The 25,454-nt window shown below is 37.8% G+C and overlaps 2 protein-coding genes across 2 annotated transcripts in view; one reads left to right on the top strand and one right to left on the bottom strand.

The window, feature by feature from the left end:
- LOC143430919 (uncharacterized) overlaps positions 1-17,686 on the bottom strand; it is a 30,510-nt gene extending 12,824 nt beyond the window's left edge. The window contains exons 1-9 of the mRNA XM_076907395.1: positions 17,575-17,686; positions 15,351-15,528; positions 13,227-13,507; positions 12,485-12,740; positions 9,426-9,845; positions 7,195-7,801; positions 6,941-7,116; positions 3,787-4,799; positions 3,545-3,698 (exon numbers count right to left, since the gene is read on the bottom strand). Coding sequence (XP_076763510.1) covers positions 3,545-3,698; positions 3,787-4,799; positions 6,941-7,116; positions 7,195-7,801; positions 9,426-9,845; positions 12,485-12,740; positions 13,227-13,507; positions 15,351-15,366 — 2,923 coding nt within the window. The 5' untranslated portion in view covers positions 15,367-15,528; positions 17,575-17,686. The remainder of the gene's footprint in view (positions 1-3,544; positions 3,699-3,786; positions 4,800-6,940; positions 7,117-7,194; positions 7,802-9,425; positions 9,846-12,484; positions 12,741-13,226; positions 13,508-15,350; positions 15,529-17,574) is intronic.
- Positions 1-25,454, top strand: part of C1galta (Glycoprotein-N-acetylgalactosamine 3-beta-galactosyltransferase 1) — a 326,221-nt gene that overhangs the window by 111,966 nt on the left and 188,801 nt on the right. The window lies entirely within an intron of this gene.

The raw sequence follows: 25,454 nt of genomic DNA, 5'->3' as shown, positions 1-25,454 counted from the left end.
CAGAGAAAATGAAGACAATAATCTTCCCTTTCTTTTGAAAATTAATTCTGTGCTGTTTAGTGGCACCACAATGGAATTTTGAGAATATTTTCAGACAAATGACATATAATTACATTGGTGATCGTCTCTAAAGTTTGAGTTTTGTTTAAGATAATAAGTTATAAGGTACAATATAATCAGATTGAGAGACTTTGGGTTCTCGCAAGAAATTGTGTTTTCAAGTTTTCTAAGTGCAAAAGTTCCAAGCACAAGTTTTCTAAACACAAGGTTTCTAAGAGTCTATAGCATCAATAGCAAGATTTCTAAGCTTCTATCGTATCACAGGCATAGGTTTTTTAAGCGCAAGGTTTCTAAGCTCAAGATTCCAAAACTACAATTTTCAAAGCTTAAGCTTTCTAAGTGCAAGGTTTCTAATTTGAGTTTTAAAAGCTCAAGCTTTCTAAGTGCAAGGTTTATAAGCTCGATCTCTCTACGTACAGGGTTTCTAATGCTTATGTTTTCTAAACTCAAGATTTCTAAACTGAAATTTCAAAGCTAAAGCCTTCTAAGCGCAAGGTTTCTAAGCTTGAGTATTCAAAATTCAAGGTTTCTAAGCTTAAGTATTCAAAATTCAAGGTTTCTAAGCTTGAGTATTCAAAACTCGAGGTTTCTAAGCTTAAATTTCAAAGCTGAAGTCTTCTAAGCGCAAGGTTTCTAAGCCTGAGTATTCAAAACTCAAGGTTTCTAAGCTTGAATATCCAAAACTCAAGGTTTCCAAACTTGAGTATTCAAAACTCAAGGTTTCTAAGCTTGAGTATTCAAAACTCAAGGTTTCTAAGCTTAAGTATTCAAAATTCAAGGTTTCTAAGCTTGAGTATTCAAAACTCGAGGTTTCTAAGCTTAAATTTCAAAGCTTAAGTCTTCTAAGCGCAAGGTTTCTAAGCCTGAGTATTCAAAACTCAAGGTTTCTAAGCTTGAGTATCCAAAACTCAAGGTTTCCAAACTTGAGTATTCAAAACTCAAGGTTTCTAAGCTTGAGTATTCAAAACTCAAGGTTTCTAAGCTTGAGTATTCAAAACTCAAAGTTTCTAAGCTTAAGTATTCAAAATTCAAGGTTTCTAAGCTTGAGTATTCAAAACTCGAGGTTTCTAAGCTTAAATTTCAAAGCTTAAGTCTTCTAAGCGCAAGGTTTCTAAGCCTGAGTATTCAAAACTCAAGGTTTCTAAGCTTGAATATCCAAAACTCAAGGTTTCCAAACTTGAGTATTCAAAACTCAAGGTTTCTAAGCTTGAGTATTCAAAACTCAAGGTTTCTAAGCTTTAGTATTCAAAATTCAAGGTTTCTAAGCTTGAGTATTCAAAACTCGAGGTTTCTAAGCTTAAATTTCAAAGCTGAAGTCTTCTAAGCGCAAGGTTTCTAAGCCTGAGTATTCAAAACTCAAGGTTTCTAAGCTTGAATATCCAAAACTCAAGGTTTCCAAACTTTAGTATTCAAAACTCAAGGTTTCTAAGCTTGAGTATTCAAAACTCAAGGTTTTTAAGCTTGAGTATTCAAAATTTAAGGTTTCTAAGCTTGAGTATTCAAAACTCGAGGTTTCTAAGCTTAAATTTCAAAGCTTAAGTCTTCTAAGCGCAAGGTTTCTAAGCCTGAGTATTCAAAACTCAAGGTTTCTAAGCTTGAATATCCAAAACTCAAGGTTTCCAAACTTGAGTATTCAAAACTCAAGGTTTCTAAGCTTGAGTATTCAAAACTCAAGGTTTCTAAGCTTTAGTATTCAAAATTCAAGGTTTCTAAGCTTGAGTATTCAAAACTCGAGGTTTCTAAGCTTAAATTTCAAAGCTTAAGTCTTCTAAGCGCAAGGTTTCTAAGCCTGAGTATTCAAAACTCAAGGTTTCTAAGCTTGAATATCCAAAACTCAAGGTTTCCAAACTTGAGTATTCAAAACTCAAGGTTTCTAAGCTTGAGTATTCAAAACTCAAGGTTTCTAAGCTTTAGTATTCAAAATTCAAGGTTTCTAAGCTTGAGTATTCAAAACTCGAGGTTTCTAAGCTTAAATTTCAAAGCTTAAGTCTTCTAAGCGCAAGGTTTCTAAGTCTGAGTATTCAAAACTCAAGGTTTCTAAGCTTGAATATCCAAAACTCAAGGTTTCCAAACTTGAGTATTCAAAACTCAAGGTTTCTAAGCTTGAGTATTCAAAACTCAAGGTTTCTAAGCTTAAGTATTCAAAATTCAAGGTTTCTAAGCTTGAGTATTCAAAACTCGAGGTTTCTAAGCTTAAATTTCAAAGCTGAAGTCTTCTAAGCGCAAGGTTTCTAAGCCTGAGTATTCAAAACTCAAGGTTTCTAAGCTTGAATATCCAAAACTCAAGGTTTCCAAACTTTAGTATTTAAAACTCAAGGTTTCTAAGCTTGAGTATTCAAAACTCAAGGTTTTTAAGCTTGAGTATTCAAAATTCAAGGTTTCTAAGCTTGAGTATTCAAAACTCGAGGTTTCTAAGCTTAAATTTCAAAGCTTAAGTCTTCTAAGCGCAAGGTTTCTAAGCCTGAGTATTCAAAACTCAAGGTTTCTAAGCTTGAATATCCAAAATTCAAGGTTTCTAAGCTTGAGTATTCAAAACTCAAGCTTTCTAAGGACAAGGTTTCTAAGCTTAAATTTTCTAAACTCAATCTTTCTAAGTGCAAGGATTGTAAGCTTCAGTTTTCTAAGCTTAAACTTTCTAAGCACAGAATTTCTATGCTTAAGTTTTCTAAGCTGAAGGTTCTTAAACTTAAATTGTCAAAGCTTAAGCTTTCTAAGCTTAAATTGTCTAAGTTCAATCTTTCTAAGTGCAAGGTTTCATTGCTTAAGTTTTCTAAATTTTAGATTCCTAAACTTATATTTTCAAAGCTTAATCTTTGTAAGCTTAAATTGTCTGAGTTCAATCTTTAAAGTGCAAAGTTTCTTTGCTTAAGTTTTCTAAGCTCAAGGTTCCTAAACTTAAATTTTCTAAGCTCAAGGTCCCTAAACTTAAATTTTCAAAGCTTAAGCTTTCTAAGCTTGAGTTTTCTAAGCTCAATCCTTCTAAAAAAGCTTGAATTTTCTAAACATGAGGGTTCTAAGACTCTACAGCATCAATAACAAAAGTTTTCTAAGCTTCTACAGTATCAAAAACCCAAATTTTGCAAGCATAAATTATCCAAACTCAACTGTCTTCTAAGTACCAGAATTCTAAGCTTGAGTTTTCTAAAACTCAATCTTTCCAAATTCAACTTTTCGAAGCGCAAGGTTTCTAAGAATCTACAGCATCAATAACGCAAGCTTCTCAAGCTCCTCCAATACCACAATTTCCAATTTCTCAGACAAAACTATCCAAAATCCTCCAAACATAATCATAAAATACACAAATTTTCTGAAAGAATCTCTGAATCGCATCCCAAGAACCAAAACTGCCCTCTCTTCGATCATTTATTTACACACACGCTCTAAAAATTAGTTAACGCAGAAGTCAATAATCATTAAAACCAAACAAGAAATAAAAGAATCAAAAATAAACTGAAATACGATAGAAAAATAAATTTCTACTCACAATTCGATTGGCTCGGAGGGGTCATAGTTTGTGCATTAAAAGAATAATTAGTAGCGAATCTCTGCTGTTGATGCAGCTGCTGCCTATCGCCTGGACCTTGACTGACCGAAAGCGCAGCAGCTGGTGGCGGTACGAAGTACATCGTCTGCTGTGGCTGAGTGGAACAAAAAAGTAAAACCCACAGCGTAAACAATCTACACCACTTTACGAACCATTAAACAATCTAAAAACCATTTCAATACCGGTACAGAGTTTGGTGGTGGCTGCCAATAGTTCTGCGGCACAGTCTGCACACTCTGGACCTGCTGATTCGCAGCTGCAGCAGGCTGCGGCTGCTGATACGAGTGTGGCGGAGTGGAGTGGCTCTCACCGTTGACTCGCTGGTCATAAATACTCATCCCCATGAAGTATCCGGAGAGCTCAGTGATCTCAGTGGTCTGCGAGACTGGGCCCTGCTGCTGCACAGGCACTGCGTAGTTGCCATAAACCGAGTTCTGGTTATAAACATCACTCTGGCCAGCGTTCGCTTGGCCCTGGCCAGGATGCTGGCCCATCATCACAGCCTGCTGGCCCACGGTGGCTGGGTAGACGCTCTGGCTGTACGATTCTGAGGTAGGTACGTAGGTAGTGTACTGTTGAGCTGTTTGATTGTGGCTGCAAGCTTGCACTGTCGACGAGGGTTTGACTAGAGTTTGCTGTGGCTGCTGTTGCTGAGCTGGCGCAAGGTTCTGCTGAGGCGGTGGAGTGAATGGCAAGCTGGGAGAGGTCGCTGAGTTGGTCACATGGGTCACAGTGCTCGCATTCGCATTGCTGTGCTTGCTGGTCTTCTTCTTGGCCTCGTTCCTGCCGTTGCTGGCTGGTTTCGCTGGCTCAGGTGGCTCTGGATTCTTCACTGGGGACACGTTGCTGCCTCTGTCGCTCTCGTGCAACGCAGCGGTGTAGAATTTCGGTGGATTGTCAGGGTCGAAACGGTAGATCGAGCCATCCGGGTTCGTGTACGGCTGGTTCGTCTGCGGGTTTATTATTATGCTACCTGGTGGCACGCTGGATATGCTGGTCACTGCCCACATTATCGTTTGGTTGTTCGACTCTGGCGAGGCGAGCTCTTGACTAGACACGTGGCTGTGGCTGCAGGTCATCGCTGGCACTGGCGATGGCGATGGGGAGGGCGAGATCGTGGCGTCGCTGCGCTGGCTTTGAGACTTGTAGCCGCTGCTGGAGGGGCTCAGTCGTGAGCACATGCTCGCACCAGAGTCTGCAAGAAGATTCAGAGCTTGTTACCGTATTATTAGGCAGTTTTTAGTCATGTTTCTGTTATTGTAGAAGGCGGTGTGTCCAACACAGAGGGTTCAGGGTTCTACGGTCTCTGTACAAAGGTCTTCTGATAGTTCTCAATGTTTTTGAGGCCACGTGTGCCTCTACTCGAAGTCTAACAGGTGTAATCTATTGTTAACGGCTCACTTTGAAGACTGCGAAGTCATGTTTCTGATATTGTAGGAGGCGGTGTGTCCAAGATAGAGGACTCAGAGTTCTACGGACTGTGTACAATGATTCTCTGAAGGTTCTCAATGTTCTTGAAGCTTCATGAACCTCTACTCGAAGTCTAACAGGTGTAATCTACTGTTAATGGTTCACTTTGAAGACTGCGAAGTCATGTTTCTGATATTGTAGGAGGCGATGTGTCCAACATAGAGGGTTCAGGGTTCTACGGTCTTTATATAATGATCCTCTGCTGGTTCTCAATGTTTTTGAGGCCACGTGTGCCTCTATTCGAAGTCTAACAGGTGTAATCTACTGCGAATGGTTTACTTCAAGGACTACGAAGCTTGAACTATCTTTATAAAATTCTTTTTGGGATGGTTTCTCAAGTTTCTGGATGTACGTAGAGATACTTGGAGCTTCTTGGAGGACTGCGAAGCTTAGAGTATCTTTGAAAACTTCAAATTTATTACTGTATTATTATAAACTATCAATGAGAAAGTTTTAAGTGATGTTTCTGTTATTGTAGGAAGTGGTGTGTCCAAGGTAGAGGGCTCAGGATTGTACAGTCTCTGTACAAAGGTCTTTTGGTGGTTCTCAATGTTTTTGAGGCCACGTGTGCCTCCACTCGAACTCTAATGGATGTAATCTACTGAGAATGGTTCACTTCGAAGACTACGAAGCTTGAATTATCTTTATAAAATTCTTTTTGGGGTGGTTTCTTAAGTTTCTGAGTGTACATGGTGACACTGGTAGCTTCTTGGAGGACTATAAACCCTGGACTATCTTTTAAAACTTCAAATTTATTACTGTATTATTATAAACTATCAATGAGAAAGTTTTAAGTGATGTTTCTGTTATTGTAGGAGGCGGTGTGTTCAAGGCAGAGGACTCTGAGTTCTATGGTCTCTGTACAATAATCCTCTGATGGTTCTCAATGTTCTTGAAGCTACATGAGCCTCTATTCGAAGTCTAACAAGTGTAATCTACTGAGAATGGTTCACTTCGAGGACTGCGAAGCTTGAACTATCTTCATAAAATTCTTTTTGGGATGGTTTCTTAGGTTTCTGTGTGATATTGGTTGCTTCTTGGAGGATTGCGAAGCTTGAAGTATCTTTTAAAACTTCTTTCAAAGTGGTCTTTCGAGTTTCTGGGTGTAGAAGTTAATAGAATCTATCAATGAGAAAGTTTTAAGTCATGTTTCTGTTATTGTAGGAGGCGATGTGACCAATGTACAGGGTTCAGAGTTCTGCGGTCTCTACACAACAATCCTCTGATGGTTCTCAATGTTCTTGAAGCTTCATAAGCCTCTATTCGAAGTCTAGCAGGTGTAATCTACTGAGAATGGTTCGCTTCGAAGACTGCGAAGCTTGGACTAACTTTATAAAATTCTTTCTAGGGTGGTTCCTTCAGTTTCTGGGTGTTACTAGTGGCTTCTTGGAGGACTACAAAGCTTCAAGTATCTTTTAAAACTTTTTTTGAGGTGGTCTCTAGAGTTTCTGGGTATTCGAGTTTATAGAATCTATCAATGAGAAAGTTTTAAGTCATGTTTCTGTTATCGTAGGAGGTGATATGTTCAAAATAGAGGGCTTAGGGTTCTATGGTCTCTGTGCAACAATCCTCTGATGGTTCTCAATGTTCTTGAAGCTTCGTGAGCCTCTATTCGAAGTGTAACAGGTGTAATCGACTAATAATGGTTCATTTTAAAGACTGCGAAGCTTGAACTAACTTCATAAAATTCTTTTTGGGATGGTTTCTCAAGTTTCTGACTGATATTGGTGGCTTCTAGGAGGACTGCGAAGCTTGGACTATCTTTTAAAACTTCTTTCGAGGTGGTCTCTCAAGTTTCTAGGAATACATAAATGATTCGAAAGGGTTTCTATTGGAATGAGAGCGAATCTAGTAAGATTTAAGAACCTTGCTTCATCAAACGAGCTCCAGCACTGTGCGTAGACGTGACACTGTCCCCTCTGGAGAGCATGCCCCTGGTGTAGCCACCGAAGCTGTAGGATTTGGACACGGATGGTCTCAACGTTGAGCCTCGACAGGATTCTCTCCCATCGAATGATTCTCCTTTCAACAGTTTCGCTTGCCTGTTCACACACAAAACACAGGTTTCTCCACAATCATCCTCAAGTTAAAAGAAACAAATTACGCAAAGAAATATTCACCTCATCGTGTGATCCGTAGGATGCAGCAAACGATATCTTGCAGACGCATCAGAGCTCTCCGATGAGGACCAGTAAGGCCAGGATGCGACTTCGCTGCTCTCACCACTGCTGTCCTTGAATATCCTTCGTCTGGCACGTTCGTACTCCTCCTCCCTCTCCTCGAAGCTCTTATTCTGCCTGCAATACTCTCCGGAGAGCCTGTCCGGTGACTTGAAGTTGAAACTGTCCTCGAAAGAGCTGGAGTCCCTCTTCAGGATGCTTCGACGTGGCTCCTCTGACAATATCAAGTCGTCTCTGATGTGCTCCTTGAAACGAGTGTTGGGTATTCGCATGTTCTTCGTCCTGGTGACTATCACACTGGAGCCGGACTGGTCTACGTTGTGCTCCATGCCAAAGTAAGCTGCCACACGGTGCACCAGCATTCTGTTGTACGAGGACATGTTGGGGAACTTGTGCGAGCCCTTCTGCTTGTCCTTGGCGAACTCTATCAGGTCCTTCTCGATTTTCAGCAGCACCGTGCGATCCTTCTGGTTGCGGTTTATTGTTTCAGCGATGAAGTGCTCCAGGTCTATTCCTGTGCTGTCCGTGTACAATTCGGTGCTGCTGTCTGCGGATCAGAGAGGATTAGAATCGAACTGAACGCTTTGGGTTCTGAAGAATCTGTTTGTTGAGAGTACGATAAGAATGTAACTGAGCGTTACATGTTTCTATTTTATTTTTGCAGATGCGAATGATCAACAACCCTTCGACTACCACAGATATTTCTTTTTAGACTCTGCATTGTTGTATTTTGCCATTTGGAAGCTTATAGTGATTGCAAACGTGAGGTTTCTAAGAGATTACACTATTGCAAGTATAAGTTTTTGAAGTGCGAGGACTAAGCTGAAAATTTCTAAGCTCAAGCTTACTAAGAAAAAGTTCTACGAGTCTACAGCATTAGTAGTGCAAGTTTTCTAAGCTTCTACAATATCAAAAATGTAAATTTTCCAATAGTAAGTTATTCAAAAGCTCAAGTTTTCTAAGCGCAAGGTTTCTAAAAGTCTACAGCATTAATAGTGCAAGTTTTTCAGGGTCCTACAGTATCAGAAATGTAAGTTTTCCAAGTGTAAGTTATCCAAAAGCTCCAGTTTCCTAAATGTAAGGATTCTAAGCTTCAGTTTGAGAAGCTCAAGCTTCCTGAATGCAAGTTTTGTAAGTGCAAGGCTTCTAAAAGTCTACAGCATTAGTAATGCAAGTTTTCAAAGCTCTTACAGCATCAAATATGCAAGTTTTCCAAGTGCAAGTTTCCTAAACGCAACGATTCTAAACTTAAGTTTGAAAAGCTCAAGCTTTCTAAACTTCTAGGTTTCTAAAAGTCTACAGCATTAATAGAGCAAGTTTTCCAAGCTTGTACAATATTAGAAACCCCAATTTTCCAAGCATAATTTACCCAAACTCATGTTTTCTTAAGCACAAGGTTGTTCAGCTTAAGTTTTCCAAGCTCAAGCTTTCAAAGTGCAAGTTTTTTAAGCACAAGGGTTCCAAGCTCAAGTTTTCTAAGCTTAAGTTTTCTTAGTGCAAGTTATCTAAGTCTCTACAGTATCAGAAATATAAATTTTGCAAGCATAAGTTACCCAAGCTTAAATTTACTAAGCACAAGGTTTCTAAGATTGTAAGCTTTAAGCTTTCTAAGCTAAAGTTTTTTATGCGTAGAGGTTTCTAAGAGTCTACAGCATCAATGGTCCAAGTTTTCTAAGCTCCTACAGTACCAGAAGTCTAAATTTTCCAAGCATAAGTTACTCAAGTTCAAGTTTCTCCAAAAAAAAGTACAAAAACTCTTTCGATAGAACTCTGCAACCATCTAACTAAAACAAACAACATAATTTCATATTAAAAAAGGAATATAAACGTATTAGAGAGATTAAACGAGTTAATAAGAAATGTTAACATGTTAGAAACAACGAACAAGCAATACCAACTCGTACTCTCAACTGCGCTGCCCAAAATGATTATTGGACCTTGTACGAACAAGCAAAACTGACTCGTACTCTCAACTGAGCTACTAAAAATGATTACTGAGCCTCGAAGAAGATTGTGGAGGACACTAAACAAGTTAATAAGAAATGTTAACACGTTAGAAACAAACAGCAGCTCCTCAGAAGCCGTACGAACAAGCAAAACCAACTCGTACTCTCAACGTAGCTGCTAAATATGATTATTGGGCCTCGAAGGAGATCTTAGAGGGCACAAACCTCGAGAAAGGCAAGGCGAAGCACTGTCGAAGCTGCCCTGAGATGAATTCTGGTGCCTGAGCTTGTGTCGCGAGCTGGGCCTGCTCACGGACAACGTGTTGCCGCATTGCATCGAGCATTGGCTGTTGCAGATGTTCAAGGTGTTTGGTCGACGTTGCTCTGACTTCTGTTGATTGTTCTGCGCGTTCTGTGCCAGGTTCGTGCTCTTTGGCGAGTGCTGCAACGCCTGGCCGGACTTGGACGGCGAGACAGGCGTCTGCAGCAGGCCAGGTCGGTCATGTTGATTGTTCTTCACGCAGTTATTGCATTTCTGGATCACGCTCGAGCCGGTCATCTTCGAGCGTTGGATGTCTGGCTTCGTGCTGTTCGTTGGGGACGTGTTGCTCTTTGGTGAGTGGACTTGGGAAGGACTAGATTGACCTGCGAGAGGAAAAAGCAACGTTGGTATTAGTTCGATGAAATTTTAATGAATTTTAATGATGCGTTGGATGTCTAAGAAGTCTTATTTTAGAGTACTGGTACTACTGGTACACTATACTTGGTACTGGAACAGAGGAAGACATTCGTTTGAGACTAAGCGGTTCTTGGATTGCAGAGCAACTGTTGTTACTTATTGTATCATTGACTCTGGCAATTTTGAGCTTAATCTTGATCTAGTTCTAGCTATAAAGTAAGTCTTATTTTAGGGTACGATGGATTTGGATAGATTGACCTGCGAGAAGAAAAAGCAATGTTGGTATTAGTTCGATGAAATTTGAATGAATTTTAATGATGCGTTGGATGTCTAAGAAGTCTTATTTTAGGGTACGATGGATTTGGAAAGGAATGGATTGAGTTGCGGAGAGGAAAAGCAATATTGGTATTAGTTTGATGGAATTTTTGAGAATTTTGGTGATGCGTTGGATGTCTAATAAGTCTTATTTTAGGGTACGATGGATTTAGAGAGGGATAGATTGACCTACGAGAAGAAGAAGCAATGTTGGTCTTGGTTTGACACCTAAGCTTGACTTCCTAAGTGCAAGATTTCTAAGCTCAAGCTTTCTAAGTGCAAGGTTTCTAAGCTCAAGCTTTCTAAGATCAATCTTTCAAAGCACAAGATTTCTAAGCTTAACTTTCCTAAGTTTAATCTTTCTAAGCGTAAAGGTTCTAAGCTTAAGTTTTCTAAGCATAAAGGTTCTAAGCTTTAGTTTTCTAAGCTCAATATTTCTAAACTTAAGTTTTCTAAGTTCAATTTTCTTAAGTTGAAGTTTTCTAAGCTTAATCTTTGTAAGTGGAAGGTTTCTAAGCTTAAGTTTCCTAAGCTCAATCTTTCTAAGCATAAAGATTCTAAGCTTTAGTTTTCTAAGCGCAATCTTTCTAAACTTGAGTTTTCTAAGCTCAATCTTTCTTTAAGCTGAAGTTTTTTAATCTCAATCTTTCTAAGCTTAATCTTTCTAAGTTTGTTCTCTAAGCTAAAGCTTCCTAAATGCAAGTAGATTGACCTGCAAGAAGAAGAAGAATCAATGTTGGCATTAGCTTGACTCGCGATGAAATTTTAGTGATGCGTTGGATGTGTGCAATGAGTTTACTTTCAGGGCACAATGGACTTAAGGTGGGATAGATTGAGTTACCAGAGGAATTGATGTTGGTCTTCGATTAACTTGGGATGTAATTGGTAGCTATTATATATTATAGTAATTAATAGACTGTTGGTGCGTTGTTTAACGAGGCTAGAGTTTAAGAGTGGAAGCTTTCCAAGCTTCTACAGTGTTAAAAATTTTATAATGAAGAATATTGCAGAAAGATGATTTTAATTTCCAAAAGGATGAATTTAATTCGCAAAGAAGCAATGAAGAATGCAACAAAAAATGTAATTTGCAAAAGGAAGAAATTGTAATAACAACGAATGTGAATAATGAATTTAATTAACAAAACCATGAATCTGATTTGCTGATATATTGTTCTCAATATGAACCTTCCTATTGCTCAATATATTGTTCAAAACTAGCAATAATTTTAATTGCTAAAATAGAAAAAGGTACTGAATAACCCAACTAACACCTAAATTCCCCCAAAAACCCTCAAATCCCTCATACAAAAGACAAGACAACAAACAAGAAGAAGAAACCCAGCAACCAAACTCCAAAAGCATCCCAAATTCCACCATCGAAGCTCACCAAAAGTCCAAACTGAGTCGTGGACCCCAAAAAACCATTAAGACATCAAACTAGAAGAAGAAACCCAGCAACGAAACTCCAAAAACATCCCAAATTCCACCATCGAAGCCCACCAAAAGTCCAAACTCAGCCGTAGACCCCAAAAAACAAATTCTTTCATACAAAAAAAACTAAAGAAAGCGAGTTCTTTCATGCAAAAAAAAAACTACAATAAGGAAAGGTACCAAAGAACCCAACAAATACTTAAATTCCCCCCAAAAGAAACAAATTCTTTCGTACAAAAGAAACTAAAATAGAAAAAGGTACCAAAGAACCCAATGATCCCCTAAATTCCCCCAAAACCCTCAAATCCCTCATACGAAAGACAAGACATCAGACTAGAAGAAGAAACCCAGCAACCGAACTCCAAAAACATCCCAAATTCCACCATCGAAGCCCACCAAAAGCCCAAACTGAGTCGTAGACTCCAAAAAATCCCAATTGCTAAAATAGAAGAACCCAACGAACCCCTAAATTCCCCTCAAAAAGCCCAATTTTGTCATACAAAAAAAACTAAAATAGAAAAAGGTACCAAAAAACCCAAATCCCTCATACAAAAGACAAGACAACAAACAAGAAGAAGAAACACAGCAACCAGACTCCAAAAGCATCCCAAATTCCACCATCGAAGCTCACCAAAAGCCCAAACTGAGTCGTAGACCCCAAAAAATCCCAATTGCTAAAATAGAAGAACCCAACGAACCCCTAAATTCCTCCCAAAAAGCCCAATTTTGTCATACAAAAGACAAGACAACAAACAAGAAGAAGAAACACAGCAACCAGGCTCCAAAAGCATCCCAAATTCCACCATCGAAGCCCAGCGAAAGCCCAAAAGCTGAGTCGCAGACTTCAATAAAGCATCACCATTTCTTGACGGAGCTCTGCAGGTGGGCGAGGTGGCCGTGTTGCGCATTTGTTTGGGCGATTGGCTCGGGCAGAGGGTGCTGTTGAACATCGACTCGTTGTTGTTGATCCTGGCCAGGCCCCCGGCGAGCTTCTTCTCGCCGTCGACCGACTGCGGGCTATGCGGCGAGGACGAACCGTTCTGTGGCTCCCTGGGCGGCGACGTCGACTCTCTCATAGCATGGCTCCTGACCAGCAACTTCACCTTCGTGTTCGTCTGAAACAAGAGCATCGATGGGAGTACAAAAGGTCACCAGGCGATCATCACTGAAAAACAGAACAAGCTCCTCTCATTCTGTGTTTCACTTTTGCTTCAGAGATAGAAGAGAAGAAGAAGAAGAGATTCAGAGATAGAAGAAGAGAGAAAAGAGAGAAAGAGAGAAGAAGAGAATTCAGAGATAGAAGAAGAAGAGAGAAAAGAGATTCAGAGATAGAAGAAGAAGAGAGAAAAGAGATTCAGAGATAGAAGAAGAAGAGAGAAAAGAAAGAAAGATAGAAGAAGAAGAGAGAAAAGAGAGAAAGAGAGAAGAAGAAGAGAGAAAAGAGATTCAGAGATAGAAGAAGAAGAGAGAAAAGAGATTCAGAGATAGAAGAAGAGAGAAAAGAAAGAAAGAGAGAAGAGGAAGAGAGAAAAGAGAGAAAGAGAGAAGAAGAAAAGAGAAAAGAGAGAGAGAGTGAGTAACTGAAAGTGGCTTGGTCGTACCCTATTGCGAAAGTTCTTGTTCTCAGTGTCTGTTTTGTCAGGAGGACAGGAGGGCGAGCTACGATGGAGCGAGTTCGGTGCTGGGGAAGAGCCGACATTCGGATTCGCATTACCGTCTATCATATCCGACTGCTGGCTGCTCTGACGAGACGTGCTCGAGGTGGTTGCGACGTAGCCTTGCCTGGAGGAGGGCAGCGAGGGCATTCCTCCTCGCGCCACCACCGTGGGACTCTCAGGTCGGCTGTAGGACCTGCTGCCTTTATGCACCACTATACTTGGTACTGGAACAGAGGAAGACATTCGTCTGAGACTAGATGGTTCTTAGAGCTAGATTGTTCAGCAATTGTTGTTGCTCGTTGCACCATTGACTCTGAGAATTCTAAGCTTGGTATTGATCTAGTTGCAAGCTTGTAGTTTTTGGATCTAGATTGTTGAGCAGTTGTTGTTGTTCGTTATACCATTGACCCTGGAAATTCTAAGCTTAATATTGATCTAGTTGCAAGCTTGTAGTTTTAGAGAGTAGGTAGTTCTCGGATCTAGATTGTTGAGCAGTTATTGTTGCTCGTTATACCATTTACTGGAAATTCTAAGCTTTGAACTAGTCAATTTTAAGTAATGACCTAGTCACAAGCTTGTAGTTCTGGCAAATAAGTAGTTCCTACAGCTAGGTTGTTTGAGCAGTTATTGTTACTCATTATACCATTGACCCTGGAATTCTAGGCTTGTAGTTTTAAGGAGCAGGTAGTTCTTAGATCTATATTGTAAAAAAGTTATTGCTGCTCATTGCACCATTGACCCCGGAAATTCTAAGCTTAGTGTTGATCTAGTCGTAAGCTTGTAGTTCTGGCAAATAGATAGTTCTTAGAGCTAGTTTGTTAAGCAATTGTTGTTGTTTGTTATATCATTGACTTTGAGAAATCTAAGCTTAGTCTTGATCTAGTCACAAACTTGTAATTCTGGCGAATAGGTAGTTCTTGGACCTATATTATTAAGCAGTTATTATTGCTCTTTGTACCACTGACTCTGGGAATTCTGAGCTTAGTATAGATCTAGTTGCAAGCTTGTAGTTCTAGTAAATCTATTTGCCAACTAAGAACTACCTACTCTTGGATCTAGATTGTTGAGCAGTTGTTATTGCTCGTTGTACCATTGACTCTGAGAATTCTAAGCTTGGTCTTCATCTAGTCGCAAGCTTAGAGTTCTAGCAAGTAGATAGTTCTTAGATTTAGATTGTTAAGCAGTTGTTGTTGTTCGTTACACCATTGACTCTGAGAATTCTAAGCTTAGTCTTGATCCAGTCGCAAACTTGTAATTTTAGAGAGTAGATAGTTCTTGGATCTAGATTGTTGAACAGTTGTTGTTACTCGTTATACCATTGATCCTGGAAATGCTAAGCTTAGTAGTCTAAATCCAGTCGTAAGCTTGTAGTTTTAGAGCGGAGGTAGTTTTTAGATCTAGATTGTCAAGCAGTTGTTGTTGCTTGTTATACCATTGACTCTGAGAGTTCTGAGCTTAGTTTTGCTCTAGTCGCAAGCTTGTAGTAGATTGTAGATTCTATGCGTACGCTCAATAAACATTATTTAAAATATTTTGGAGGAGAATACTAGACTTCTTACTGCGCAGAGGCACTTCGTACTGCACAAAGGCGCTTCCACCATTATTTGTGCATCCAAAGAGCCACAATAAACCTTCTATCTGACGCAAAACATCCTACGCAATACAAAAATTCATGTTTTATCCTCTACGATTCTACGCGTATGTTCATTAACAATTGTTTTAAATATTTTTTAGGAGAATACTAGACTTCTTACTGCGCAGAGGCACTTCGTACCGCACAAAGGTGCTTCCACCATTATTTGTGCATCCAAAGAGCCGCAATAAATCTTCTATTTGACGTAAAACATCCTACGCAATACAAAAATTCATGTTTTATCCTCTACGATTCTACGCATATGTTCATTAACAATTGTTTTAAATATTTTTGAGGAGAATACTAGACTTCTTACTGCGCAGGGGCACTTGGTACCGCACAGAGGCGCTTCCGGTCCAAGCGATTGGCTCTGTTTGGAAAGGAGAAGCTTCAGCGAATGGGATAGATACGTGGTACGTGGACACAACACTTACTCTCCAGGCGGGCCATGTGTTAAACGCGTCATGGGGTTACACGGTGCAGGAGTCTGCGGCTGGTGAGTTCAAACAGGTGCAACTGGGTTAGTACGTGAATCGTTCGGGTGGCGTGCAGCTCGTTGGGCTGATACAAGGAGCCAGATCACTGCACGTCCACCTTCCAACATCGTACACTCTGTAAGCAGACACAACGCAACGATGATAAAGTCAGAAGTGAAAAAACACTCTTCACAATTCTCGTAATACACTGAACGAGAAACAAAACGTTCCTTCAGTTTCTAAGAACGCTTTTCAGTTAATTAAAATCATTCTGTTTGCAAGTTTATTACATGCACGCAATGTTATGTGATGCATTGAACTTAATCTCGTTTGCAGAGTTTTTTTGATATTTTCGAAAATTTAGCGATGTTTTTGACACTATGGCAGCTCGAAATTGAAAAATTGGTCATACGACAATTTTTAGAATAAAGAAAAACATTTTGAGTTGATTGACTTTCTTTTTTGCTCGAGTTGGGATCGAACTGTGAACCTTTTGATTACCAGCCAAACGCTCTATTCATTGAGCTATCTAAACTAATTGTAAACTGTAGTTCTTTTAGTGAATATAAACATAGAAAGATTATTCTACAGATTTTTGTGTCTTTTTTAATAAATTGAGAGATGGTTGAAAGTATTAAGTTTGAGGATTATTTATTGTATAAAAAAGATATCTAGCGAGCCGCCACTGGTCTTGGTCAACTTCGTCTCGTTCGAGAAATATTTTTTACACAGAAATAATTATTGTCATGCACAAGGATGACAGCTTGTCAAATATCTTTGTTATCACAGCTCTATGAATGTATATACTGTCGTTTAATTATTACTAAGCCACTTGTCGAGTTGTAATAAATACTCGAAGAATAAGTATAGAATCATGTATTTGATTGATGGTTACTTGTTATTGGAAATTAATTGTGCGCTTCTTGGAACAAATTAGAAAACCGGTTTGGATAAAGTGACTTTGGGCTTTAAATGCTCAAATAAATCTGAAGAAAAAGTCACACTATAAGAATTCATTATTGTTTAATTCAAAATAAAAGGGGGTATTTAAATAATTATTATATATAATTTGATTATTTTAAATAATATCAAATATTGCATAATATTTGTAAAAGCATCAGACGATGAAACATTAATAAGTTTTGTAACAAATTAATTAAACAAAAATCGTTTGCGAGTGTACTAATTATTTCTAAAATGGAGTGCAACATTAAGCCAGTGGTTCTCAATTCGTAAGACACTGGTGTTTTATGGAAGCCACTTCACAGTGTTTCGTGAAAACATTGACGCGGTGGTTCTCATCCGGAAAGCAACATCAAAGCAGTGGTTCTCAACCTTCTATAGAACGCGAAATATTTTTGTAAAACGATTTTCTTTACCGGAACATCGGCTGAGAACCACTGAGTTGAAGTTATAAGTTGAGAACCACTGTGTTGAAGTTATAAGTTGAGAACCACTGAATTAAGTTTCAAGTTGAGAACCACTGAATTAAGTTTCAAGTTGAGAACCACTGAATTAAGTAACAAGTTGAGAACCACTGAGTTAAGTTTCAAGTTGAGAACCACTGAGTTAAGTATCAAGTTGAGAACCACTGCATCAAATTTTTAGTTGAGAACCACTGCGTTAAATTTTTAGTTGAGAGCCTCTGCATTAAACTGTGCTGTTGAAAACCGCTGTGTTAAAATTTTCTGTTGAGAACCGCTGCGTTGAAAATTTTCTGTTCCGGTTGAGAACCACTGTATCAAAGTTTCGCGCTCCCAGACTTCGAACAGATTGAGAACCACTGCGTTAACCCTTTGCACTTTAAGTTATTCTTCAATTTCGTCGCTGCCAACAACTTTGTTTGAAATTTACTTCGAGAAACAATTTCGTTTACCAAATTATAATTTTAAACAAAATTCTGAAACCTCTTTTCAAATTTACATTCGTTTCTTTCTTTCATTTACCAAAAATAATTGGAATCGCAAAGTGAAGTGCGAAGAATTAAAAGCGTCGTGCTCGCTGAAATGATGTTACATACACAAAAATACCATTGTTATTATTAAATCGCTACCACATTCGACAGACGATCAAATTCTCTGACGATGAAGAAAAAGGAGGACGATGGTCAGCGAGAGAGGAGGATGGAAAATCGATTTCAACCGCCAGCGCAATCGAGAATGGTTTAAAACAATGAACGAACCTCCAGAGACCAGTCTCCATGCTGATTAATTGACAAAGAGCGGAAATCATCGCGACAAAGTGACTCGTGAACGTGGTTCAAGCCCTCGAGCGGGTCATCTTCTCTCTTGCTCGAAACGTGAACGTTCACTGTCTTGAATCGGCGCTAGATCCCGCACAATTCACCACGAGCACGTCGATCGTCATCGTCGTCGAAACTTATTCGTTCTTCTCGCACGAGACCCTCGCGATCTTCATGTCTCCACGTTTCATTTCATTCGAGACGTATCCACGTTACATCTGTCGAGCTTTAAAAACGAGGAATTACAAAAAGAAAAGAGGCTAATGGGAGCTCGAATTCCATTGGTCAATATTTCAATCTCTATTTGCCTATATTTAAACGTGAATGGTCAGTACTTGTACGTAACACGCGTATAATCCTGTTATTATCTGCGTTTTGTGTCTGAAACGAAACATAACCTAACCTAACCTAACCATTATTGCCTACAAATGCAATAAAAAATAATATGCAATTTGTTTTACGTATAAAAAGCAATTATTTTCAACTTACAATAAGTTTATGAATGTAATTATTAGGTGCACACTGTGTATGTGCTAGTTAATTAATTTTTAAAGCAACAAATTGGTCCTAATTGAATTGTTTTTTATTTATACCGACCATTCTCTATTTCTGTACAAACAGTTCAGTATTTTTATACCGACCTTTGGTAACAAAATACCGACTGACACGGTTAATTAAAAAATAGTGACCAAACAAAGGTAGCTTTTTTTTAAGTTTAATAAAAGAATTTTATTAGATTTAATGTATTTGAATTTTAAGGAATTTAATATATTTGAATTTTACGAAATTTAATCAATTCGAATTCTATGAAATTTAATAAATTTAAATTTTACAAAATTTTACAATTTCTGCAATTTTATGAAACTTAAAATTTACAAATTCTATAATTTTGTAAAATTAAAATTTCACAAATTTAGCAATTTTATAAAATTAAAATTTCACAAATTTAGCAATTTTATAAAATTTAAATTTCACAAATTTAGCAATTTTATAAAATTTAAATTTCACAAATTCTGCAATTTTATAAAATTCAAATTTCACAAACTTTACAATTTTATGAAATTTAAATTTTACAAATTTTACAATTTCATAAAATAAAAATTTCACAAATTTTACCATTTTATAAAATTTAAATTTTACAATTTCATAAAATTTAAGTTTCACAAACTCTGCAATTTTATAAAATTCAAATTTCACAAACTCTGCAATTTTCTAAAATTAAAATTTCACAAATTTGACAATTTCATAAAATTTAAATTTCACAAATTTTACAATTGCATAAAATTCAAATTTTACAAATTCTACAGTTTTATCAAATTTAAATTTTACAATTTCATAAAATTCAAATTTTACAAATTCTACAGTTTTATCAAATTTAAATTTCACAAATTTTACAACTTTATAAAATTCAAATTTTACAAATTCTACAATCTGGTAAAATTGTATTAAATTTCATTAAATTTAATAAAATTTAAATTTACTAAACTCAATAAAAAACTACAACTTTCATTAAATATAATAAAACCAATTAAACTATTCTTTCCATTCGTAGCTCGAAGAACCCTAAAACCAAACAGAGCTCAGTGCACAACAACATAAAAAAAAAGAAAAAACCACACTAAAAATTCCCACTTACGTTACATAAAAAGCCCAACCCCAAATCCACCCAACACAATCTTCAAAAGAGCCTTAAGATCGCCAATTAGTATCGCACCCACAACACGGCTGGATCATCGAACATTCGACGTCCATCGCGTCTGAATAGACCACCCAGTGTATCGAATTCACGAGCGTTTAACCACCAAAGTACGATCTATCACGTGACCAGAGTGCTGAAAAGAATCCTGAGCAAGTCTTCCGCTGGATCCACCTGGCACAGCGAAAGGATCTACGTGGATCGCGTCTGGCCGCGACCTTCCACCCTCCTCGACTCCCTCAGGTTCGTTGCGTGCAAACCGGACGCGCGCGTTGGCCAGGCTCCACAGCGTCTCGAAAATAGCAATACACTCTGTTCCTGGCGTTCGTATCGAGCAACGACCACCTACGATAATCCATGTTCCAGCGATTCGAGCATCTTCGTCGAGCAGGGCTGGCTGGAGCCGCGCAGAGGTCACCAACGGGGTTATAAACGGGTGGAAGGTCGATGGAAGAGCGAATTCTGTTACCGTGCGGAAGGGCGCGTAGACAGGGGGGGGAGAAGCGCGTAAAAACGAGACCTGGACCAGCTACAGTCCTGCGCGCGGCGAAGTACGTCGCGTCGAGGCGGCCTCGCGCGAGAGACTGAGAGGGAGTCGCGCGGGTCGAGCGCGCGCGACGCACTCGAGTGGTGGGGGTAGAGTGAAGAGTGGGGGTGGAACGCGTGCGAGCCAGCGAAAGAGAACGCGAGAATGCGCAGTGGTGGGGGAAGTTGGGGAACTGAGAGATTGGAGGAGTGGGGAGAAGCGCACGCGTGCGCCTGTTTCGCGGCTATATAACGGGTGGCCTGCGTGAATCATCGCACAGCCATGCGGAAAACGAGCTGTTTCGGGGAATTTCGATCGCACGCGAGATTCGTTGCACGAATTAGATGGAAATTTCTTTCTGTTTTAGCCAGAAAATCGAAGCTCAGTTGTGTTTCAGAATTAAATGGTTTTGGAGGGTGCAGAATGTCTTTGGGGCCTGTAGAACGTTCAAAATCTCTGAGAAGTTGTAGAATTGAGTAAAAAACAGGGTTAAACGATGATAATTGTCTTCCAGAAGATAATTTGAGAAATTTGTTCTTTTTTAGTTAGAAAATGGAAACTATTGGAAGCTTAGTTGTGTTTGAAAATTAAATGTTTCTGGAAGCTGTAGAATGTTAGAAATCTTTGAGAAGTTGTAGAATTGAGTAAAAAACAGGGTTTAACAGTAATAATTGTCTTCCAAAAGATGATTTAAGGTTCTACAGTAAATCTACATTTTTTTTTTTTAGAGTAAATGGCTTTGAGGTGAAATATTAAGTCCAGAAATGCTGCATTTCAGATCTGAATTTTTCTAACAGAATGGAAGCTTCAGTTTGCTTTCTTCTGCCCTTTCTAGAATTTCGATCGCACACGTGAGATTCATTGCACAAATTACTTAGAAATTTGTTCTTTTTTAGTCAGAAAATTGAAGCTATTGGAAGTTTAATTGTGGTTAAGAATTAAATGCTTTTGGGGAGTGTAGAATGTTTTTGAGGGCTGTAGAATGTTCAAAATCTTTGAGAAGTTGTAGAACTTAGTAAAAAACAGTGTTTAACAATAACAATTTGCTTCCAAAAGATAATTTAAAATTCTACAGTAAATTAAAATTTTTTTTTTAGAGTAAATGGCTTCGAGATGAAAAATGAAGTCCAGAAACGCTGCATTTCAGATTATTTTTAAGAATAAATGACTTTGAGGTGAAAAATGCTGCATTTCAGATTTTTTTTTAGAATAAATGGCTTTGAAGTGAAAAATTAAGTCCACAAATGCTGCATTTCAGATTTTTTTTTAGAATAAATGGCTTTGAAGTGAAAAATTAAGTCCAGAAATGCTGCATTTCAGATTTTTTTTAGAATAAATGGCTTTGAAGTGAAAAATTAAGTCCAGAAATGCTGCATTTCAGATTTTTTTTAGAATAAATGGCTTTGAGATGAAAAATTAAGTCCATAAATGCTGCATTTCAGATTTTTTTTTAGAATAAATGGCTTTGAGGTGAAAAATTAAGTCCAGAAATGCTGCATTTTAGATTTTTTTTTAGAATAAATGTCTTTGAGGTAAAAAATTAAGTCCAGAAATGCTGCATTTCAGACTTTTTTTTACAATAAATGGCTTTGAGGTGAAAAATTAAGTCCAAAAACGCTGCATTTCAGATCCAAATCTTTCTAACAGAATAGAAACTTCAGTTTGCTCTCTTCTGACCTATCTAGATTAATCTACATGATCTTTTTTTAAAGGTTTCGTGAGAATGTCGCGACTCGTTAATCCAACAGGGAAATGCAGCATATCGCGGTTCAGATTTTCGTGAAAATGTGCGATGCAATCGCAGCCACGGCGAAATATGCGGTGGTCACACAATCGTAGGGCATTTGAAGGTTGTGAATTAACCCTGAATGCACATGCGAGCTTTTGCTAATCAAATCTGTGACCCGTTCATTCTTTTCCAGGCGACCCCACTTCGTTTTCCCTTTTCAACCTTGGAAAAGTGCACAGGCGTTCGCATGAAAATCCAGAGAATCGTTTCGAGATATTGGTAAAACCCTCTTGTTCGTGGAAATCTTGAGCAGTGATTTCTTAAAGCACTGCTCTTAAAGCAGTGAGTCTTAAAGTAGTGCTCTGGCTAAAGCAGTAGTTATAAGGGCATCGTTTTTTAAAGCAATCGTTCTTAGGGCACTGTTTTGCAAAGCAGTGCTCTTTATAGCACTGTTTTTTGAAGCAGTAGTTTTTAACGCATTGCTTTTTAAAGCAGTAGTTTTCAGGACATTGTTTCTTAAAGTTTTTTTAAAACAGTGCTTTTCAGAGCACTGTTTTTTAAAGCAGTAGTTTTCAAGGTATTGTTTTTTAAAGCAGAAGTTTTCTAGGCATTGTTTTTTGAGCAATAATTTTCAAAACATTGTTTTTTGAAGCAGTAGCTTTCAAGGCACTGTTTTTTAAAGCAGTAGTTTTCAGGACATTGTTTCTTAAAGTTTTTTAAAACAGTGCTTTTCAGAGCACTGTTTTTCAAAGCAGTAGTTTTCAAGGTATTGTTTTTTAAAGCAGTAGTTTTCTAGGCATTGTTTTTTGAGCAATAATTTTCAAAACATTGTTCTTTAAAGCAGTAGTTTTCAAAGCACTGTTTTTTAAAGCAGTGGTTCATAAAGCACTATTTTCTAAAGCAGTGGTCTTTAGAGCACTGTTTTTTAAAGCAATAATTCTAGTGGTTCTTAAAGCAGTGGTCCTTAGAGCACTGTTTTTTAAAGCAATAGTTCTTAGGGCACTGTTTATTAAAGCAGTGCTTTTTAGAGCACTGTTTTTTAAAGCAATGATTCTTAAAGCACTGTTCTCTAAAGCAGTGGTCCTCAGAGCACTGTTTTTAAAGCAGTGGTTCTTGAAGCACTGTTTTTTAAAGCACTACTGCTTGGAGCACTGTTTTTTAAAGCAGTAATGTTTGGAGCACTGATTTTTAACGCAGTAATTTTTAGGGCACTGTTTTTTAAAGCAGTGCTTTTTAGAGCACTGTTTTTTAAAGCAATGATTCTTAAAGCACTGTTCTCTAAAGCAGTGGTCCTCAGAGCACTGTTTTTAAAGCAGTGGTTCTTGAAGCACTGTTTTTTAAAGCAGTACTGCTTGGAGCACTGTTTTTTAAAGCAGTACTGCTTGGAGCACTGATTTTTAACGCAGTAATTTTTAGGGCACTGTTTTTTAAAGCAGTAATGCTTGGAGCAGAGGTGCTTAAAGCATTGTTTTTTAAAGCTGTCGTGCTTAGAGCACTGGTGCTTAAAACATTATTTTTTAAAGCTGTCGTGCTTAGAGTATTGTCTTTTAAAGCAGTAATGCTTGGAGCAATGGTGCTTAAAGTATTGTCTTTTAAAGCAGTGGTGCTTAGAGCAGTGATGCTTAAAGCATTGTTTTTTTAAAACAGTAATGCTTAAAGCAGTGGTGCTTAAAGCTTTGTTTTATAGGCAGTAATGTTTTGGGCAGTGGTGCTTAAAGTATTGTCTTTTAAAGCAGTGGTGCTTAAAACGTTGTCTTTTAAAGCAGTGGTGCTTAAAGCATTGTTTTTTAAAACTGTCGTGCTTAGAGTATTGTCTTTTAAAGCAGTAATGCTTGGAGCAATGGTGCTTAAAGCATTGTTTTATAAACAGTAATGTTTAGAGCAGTGATGCTTAAAGTATTGTCTTTTAAAGCAGTGGTGCTTAGAGCAGTGATGCTTAAAGCATTGCTTTTTTAAAGCAGTAATGCTTAGAGCAGTGGTGCTTAAAGCATTGCTTTTTTAAAGCAGTAATGCTTAGAGCAGTGGTGCTTAAAGTATTGTCTTTTAAAGCAGTGGTGCTTAAAACATTGTCTTTTAAAGCAGTGGTGCTTAAAGCATTGTTTTTTAAAGCTGTCGTGCTTAGAGCAGTGCTTCCTAAAGCACTATTTTTTAAAACAGTAGTTCTCACAACAGTTGTGCTTAGAGCAATGATTCTTAAAGCAGCGATTCTAAAAACAGTGCTTCTCAGATCACTAGTTCCTTACATTAACTCCACGCCTCAACATTTTTCCTTTCTCCACCCAACTTATCATCAATCTTAACATTACTACTTCCTCTAATTACAAAAATGAAGATTAACAATCTTCTAAAAAAAAAAAAAGGAAAAATATTCACCCAAAAGTTCAGCTAATTCACCTAACAACTCGCAAAGAAGAAATCGAACTCGAATACACATATAATATAGGTCGTGTGTGAAACTTTTCACGACCCATATTCGCAGGATCACGCTAAAAAGAAAAAAGAAAAATATTTACCCAAAACTTCAGCTAATTAACTCAAGAAATTGAACTCGAATACATAATATAGGTCGTGTGTGAAACTTTTTGCAATCCATATTCGCAGGATCACACTAAAAACAAAAAAAAAAAAAAATATTTACCCAAAACTTCAGCTAATTCAGCCAATAACTCGCATAGAAGAGATCGAACTTAACCTAAGAAGATTAACAACCTTCTAAAAAGGAAAAAAAAATATTTACCCAACGCCTCGCAAAGGGGAAATCGAACTCGAATATAACACTCGACATATAATATAGGTCGTGTGTGAAACTTTTCGCCACCCATATTCGCAGGATCACGCGCTCTTCCTTTAATTCCAAATACGAAGATTAACAACCTTCTAAAAAAAAAAAAAAAAATATTGACCCAACAACTCACAAAGAAGAGATCGAACTCGAATATACATACAATATAGGTCGTGTGTGAAACTTTTCGCAATCCATATTCGCAGGATCACGCTAAAAAGAAAAAAAAAACATATTTACCCAAAACTTCAGCTAATTCACTCAAAAACTCGCAAAGAAGAGATCGAACTCGAATATACATACAATATAGGTCGTGTGTGAAGCTTAACTTTTCGCGACCCATATTCGCAGGATCACGCGCTCTTCCTTCGATTACAAAAATGAAGATTAACAACCTTAAAAAAAAAAAATATTCACCCAACAATTCGCAAAGAAGAAATCGAACTCGAATGTACATGCAATATAGGTTAACTACCTTCCAAAAAGAAAAAATATTCACCCACAAATCGCAAAGAAGAGATCGAACTCGAATACATAATATAGGTTATGTGTGAAACTTAACTGAAGAAAATTAACAAGCTTCTGAAAAAAAAAGAAAAAATATATTCACCCAAAAACTCGCAAAGAAGAGATCGAACTCGAATATATAATATAGGTCGTGTGTGAAACTCTTCGCCACCCATATTCGCAGGCTCACGCTAAAAAGAAAACAGAAAAATATTTACCCAAAACTTCAGCTAATTCACCCAAGAAATCGAACTCGAATACATAATATAGTTCGTGTGTGAAACTGAACTTAAGAAGATTAACAACCTTCTAAATAGAAAAAAAAAAAATATATTCACCCAACAATTCGCAAAGAAGAAATCAAACTCGAATACACACATAATATAGGTCGTGTGTGAAACTTTTGCGACCCATATTCGCAGGATCACACGTTCGCAAATCACGAGCCCTTCTCACGAATGTAGTGCGCGTGGCTCCTCCTTTAATTACAAAAATGAAGATTAACAACCTTGTAAAAAGAAAAAAAGAAAAAAAGAAATATTCACCCAAAAGTTCAGCTAATTCTTCCAACAACTCACAA

This window comes from Xylocopa sonorina, chromosome 16 (genome assembly GCF_050948175.1).
Source record: "Xylocopa sonorina isolate GNS202 chromosome 16, iyXylSono1_principal, whole genome shotgun sequence".
Classification (NCBI taxonomy): domain Eukaryota; kingdom Metazoa; phylum Arthropoda; class Insecta; order Hymenoptera; family Apidae; genus Xylocopa; species Xylocopa sonorina.
The sequence above is the reverse complement of the archived record's forward strand: the minus strand, read 5'-3'. Positions and strand labels throughout refer to the sequence as shown.